At 35.4% G+C, this 4,722-nt stretch overlaps 1 protein-coding gene across 1 annotated transcript; it reads left to right on the top strand.

Annotated features, from left to right (window-relative positions):
* Positions 1-234: 234 nt before the first annotated feature.
* On the top strand, positions 235-3,992 carry LOC106718348 (myb-like protein X). The gene is made up of 4 exons (XM_045680196.1): positions 235-324; positions 1,430-1,644; positions 1,957-2,154; positions 2,191-3,992. Exons 1-4 carry the CDS (start codon positions 318-320, stop codon positions 3,835-3,837), a joined length of 2,067 nt encoding a protein of 688 aa, XP_045536152.1. The 5' UTR covers positions 235-317; the 3' UTR covers positions 3,838-3,992.
* The last annotated feature ends 730 nt before the right edge of the window (positions 3,993-4,722 follow it).

The raw sequence follows: 4,722 nt of genomic DNA, 5'->3' as shown, positions 1-4,722 counted from the left end.
CCTTCTACAATGTAATAACCTGGCTCACCGACCCTACTTGAGTAGGATTAAGGATTTTCTACAAAGTAACTGATTATTATGTAGAGAAAGTGTCGCAACGCATTCCATAGTATTCAGTCGATACAGTGGCATTGTGACTTCAATAACTTGTAAAATTATTGATAAGAGCTTGATGGACAGTATCACCTTTGATGTACCATCACGTGTTATCGCCGGCTCCTGAGATACTGTGACCTCGATAAAATTGAGCAGCACCGATCTGTGATCGCATTTTTGTACCAGATCGCAAAAGAAATACGACGGTTTTAGCGGTCAGCATGAACAGTGAGTAATATAGAAACTTCTAGAAATTATAACTTAATTGACAAGTGCATAATATGTGTTCATTAACTATTTACAAATAATAGTGTTGTTAAAGAATTTAAAAAGTTCTAAATTAAGGAAAGGAATTTCGCCAGTGATTTTTCATCAGTCTTTTAAAATTTATGGCAGCTCTTTGATAGTTTCAGAATCGTTTGATACTGTTTATTTTATTATTTGAATAGGGTAAAGTTTTTTATAACTATCGTAATACAATTTTATTCTATGGTAAAGGAAAACATTTTAGAAACATAATTACAATATTTGTTCCACCACTTTTCTCGTAGCTTCATGGTTAAGCATACTTCAAAAAGTAAATTTTTATTCAAAATACTAAGGCACGTGACCGACTTCGAAGGTGTGCTTTATATTTCCAAGTTACCAATCCAAGTGAATTAAAGCAGATATGGAATAGATCAAGGGTATCTTGTTAAGTATAAGGATTTAATTTTTCAAGGAAAAGCTCTGTTATCACTTCTTTCTATAAAGCTGATGGTAGTTTTTGATGGAGTCTAAAATTTAAAATCAATTAAATTAATTGATTTTTGAATAGTGGATTATTGACACCTAATCATATGACTTTTAACATAAAACACTTATGATTAGTGAAAGAGTTTTGGTTCGTCTTCCCCGATAGCAAAAAAGGCAGATGAGAAAAGAAGAGAAGGAGGTCTTGTGGCTGTAAATATAATAAAAAATTGTTTTTATTGTTTCTATAGTGTAAAGAGCCTTTGTAAAGAAATATTGAAAGATATGATCATTATCTCAAGTACCACATCAAACCTTTAGGAAACGTAACGTGTCACGATAGCGTTTATCTTTTTAACGTATTTCATTTACTTATATATTTAGTTGTATATTTATTACGTAATAATACAAGATCAAGTTTTTTATTTAGTTCATTATAAATATTGCTACAAGATTTGCGTTTTTATGAATGTGAGTGCAAATTAGTTGATATTAAACCGAAAATAATTATCAAAGGAATATTTTGATGGACGGATTTAAGATTGTTGTCATTTAAAATCTAATAAGGATAGGTTCATTGATTCCTGATTATAATTTCCAGCGGCATTACTGTTGCTGTGTTGCGCGGCGGCGCTGGGGGGCGCCTCCGCTCTCTCAATCAAATTGAGACAAAATCCGGAGACTCTTTGCCTCGGCCAAGACAACTTCCTACGCATAGCCAGCGTCGACAACTGCTATGAATACTACCAGTGCTATGCCGGCCGTTCCTACCTCATGCAGTGTCCGGAGGAGACCTGGTTCAACGAAGAGGACCAGGTGAGATCATTTTTATTTCTAATTTGTAACGCTTGACCACGATCCCATCTGCTGATATTTGTGAAAGATGAAAGTGTAAGTGTGAATAATGTGAAAGATAGTACGCGCTAGCTTAGTAGATCCGATCGACTCTTGAAGACTTGGCTTTCATAACAATTTAATACGAAAAAATCAGTGTCATGTGAAAAGCACTAAACGGTTTTTTGCTTTAATGGCTGTTTGTAAGTATCAGTAGCAACTTATCAAACCAGCATTATGAAATGTCATATAGAAAAAAAAGAGGATTAATCATTATATAATTTTAATTAATAGGTATGTGATCGGTCGGAACTTCCGGCTAACTGTCGGACGGAAATCGAACCAGAGCCAGAACCAGAACCTGAATCGGAACCGGAAACAGATCCTGATCAAGAAATCGAGTCAGAAGAGGAAGTAGAATCGGAAGATGAAGAAGAGGAAGTAGAAGAGGAATCAGAACCGGAAGAGGAAGTAGAAGAGGAACCAGAACAGGAACAGGAAGTAGAAGAGGGATCAGAACCGGAACAGGTAGAGGAAGTACAAAATAACTCTGAAACAGAAATAGTGCAAGACGTCGTACAGGAACAAGATTTGGATTCGGAAAACGATCTGGAAGTTTCCCTCCCTGAAGACATTGTTGAGTCAGAAGAATCTCAAGAAGAGGGTGTAGAACGTGATGAGGAGGATGTCGACGCCGAAAAAGAAAATGATAACGAAGAGGAAAATAATGAGGAAGAAGATGAGGAATTAGAAAAAGAGGATGGAGACGTAGAGGGAGATGAGGAAATAGACGACAGTGATAATGAAGTAGAAGATGTCAATGAAGAAAATAATGAGGAACATGAGGAAGAGGAACAAGATGTAGAGGGAGATGAGGAAGTAGACGAGGGCGATGAAGAAGTTGAAGGAGATGTCGATGAAGAAGAGGAGAGCGAGAATTTAGAAGGGGAAGCCGAGGAAGACGAAGATTCAACTGAAAATGATGAGGCTTTTAAATTGAATGCACAACAAAAACAACATCACCACCACCATGACCACGATCATGATCATCATCATGACCATGACCACGACCACGACCACGACCACGACCACGACCACGACCACGACCACGACCATGACCACGACCACGATCACGACCACAATCACAATCACGAGCAAGACCAAGAAGTAAACGAAGATGAGTCCAACGAAGAAGTCGATGAAGATTTTGACGCAACACAAGATGATCCTCTGATGAAATTTGTTAAAGCTTACAGGGAGTATAAACTTCAACGGGAACTAGACTCTGATGAAGAGGAAATCGAAGAAACTCTGCGGAATAAACCTCACCCACCTCAACCTCATAACAATTTATATCCATACGGACAGTACCGCGTTAAACAACAAGAAATAGAAGATGTCGAAAATGAAGAGGAACTAGATGAAGAACAGGAAGAACCACAGAAATTGTCTATGCGTTTCCGACGTTCTCTCCTGAGACAAAGTGAAGAGGAAGATGACGACGAAAATGAAGATTCCTTAGAAGAAGAGAGTGAGAATCAAGCAGGAGAAAACTTAGAAGACATCAACGAAAATGATGACGATGATGCCCAAAATAATGAAGAATTATCAAAACGTTTGAGAAGATCTTTGAAGCGACAAAATGAAGATGAAGATGACGCACAGGATGAGGTTGATGATGTTATTGACCAAGATGAAGAAGAAGTATCAAAACGTTTAAGGAGATCTATAAAGCAACAAAATGAAGATGAAGAAGATACACAGGATGAAGAAGAAGAAGAAGATGATGATGATGATGATGATGACCAAGATGATGAAGAAGTATCAAAACGTTTAAGAAGATCTTTAAAGCGACAAAATGAGTCTGAGGAGGATGAAGAGTATGAAAATGATGAAGAGGATGAGGAAGAAGGAGAAAATACCGGAACAGAAGAAAATGATGAACAAGAAAATGAAGATGAAGGCGAAGCTAAATTAAAGCAACGACAAAACGAAGAAGATGATAATGATGACGATAATGCCGATGAAAATGAAGAAGACAATAATGAAGACCTCAAAAGACAAGATGAAGTAAACGATGATGATGATGATGGTGACGATGATGATGAGGAACAAGCTATAGAAGCTGAAGGCAAGCGGTTCTTGAGGCGACTTTTTAAATCGCTAGTTTTTTAGACGTTGGCGTCTTAATTTCAAACACATTTTTTTAGAGAAGTGAAAGTTTGATTTACCGTAGGAAGTTAGGACAAAATAATTTATTTATGATTAAGTTCCAGTAGGTTTTTATGTAGTAACACTTTGTGCAATTTTGTAAATATGCTGCTGTGCGAATGAAATAAATTTGTTTAAGTATTTGTCAATTTTATTTTACGATTAACTATAAACTATGATTTGAATACATATAAAAAATACAATACTTCAGTTATTAAGATTTTAGTGTGTCGATTTAAGGATGATTAGTTTGACAATTCACTAGTGATTCGTGCGTGCGTTCATCCAAACATTCGCATTTATAATATTAGATTAGTATATATAATATTAGATAGATTAGGAGTGTAAGTAACACTTAGTTAAAAACAAGTTATGCTCAATCAAAATTCATTATAAAGGGATAAACTTGGCGCAAAGATATTTACATAAAATTATTGTATCTTACAACGCTTGAATATTCCGAATGTTATTTATATTACTCAAGTATATATATGTAAATATTAGATTTAATATAATGTTCGTAAGAGACAGGATTCTTACCAATATTAGATTTATTACTCCATTAACGGGCTTGTAATCTTCACTAAGGAACTGATTATGCACTAGAAAATTCGTTTCTCGTGAACGAACGTAACTTTAAATCCCTTGTGTATTTGGCGACCGGATGAGATAACTAAGTCAGAAAATGCGGTTATATTTATTAAGTGGGTACTTCATTAGCAAAACATAAGGGTTGCCAAAGTAGGAAATTAAATCTTTTAAAAATGTACAAAATTCTAAGTATGTTTAAAAAATAAATTGAATGGTGGATCTTGTTTAATAACCAAAAAAATAAACGTTAATGTTAAA

Source organism: Papilio machaon, chromosome 12 (genome assembly GCF_912999745.1).
Source record: "Papilio machaon chromosome 12, ilPapMach1.1, whole genome shotgun sequence".
NCBI classification, from domain to species: domain Eukaryota; kingdom Metazoa; phylum Arthropoda; class Insecta; order Lepidoptera; family Papilionidae; genus Papilio; species Papilio machaon.
The sequence above is the reverse complement of the archived record's forward strand: the minus strand, read 5'-3'. Positions and strand labels throughout refer to the sequence as shown.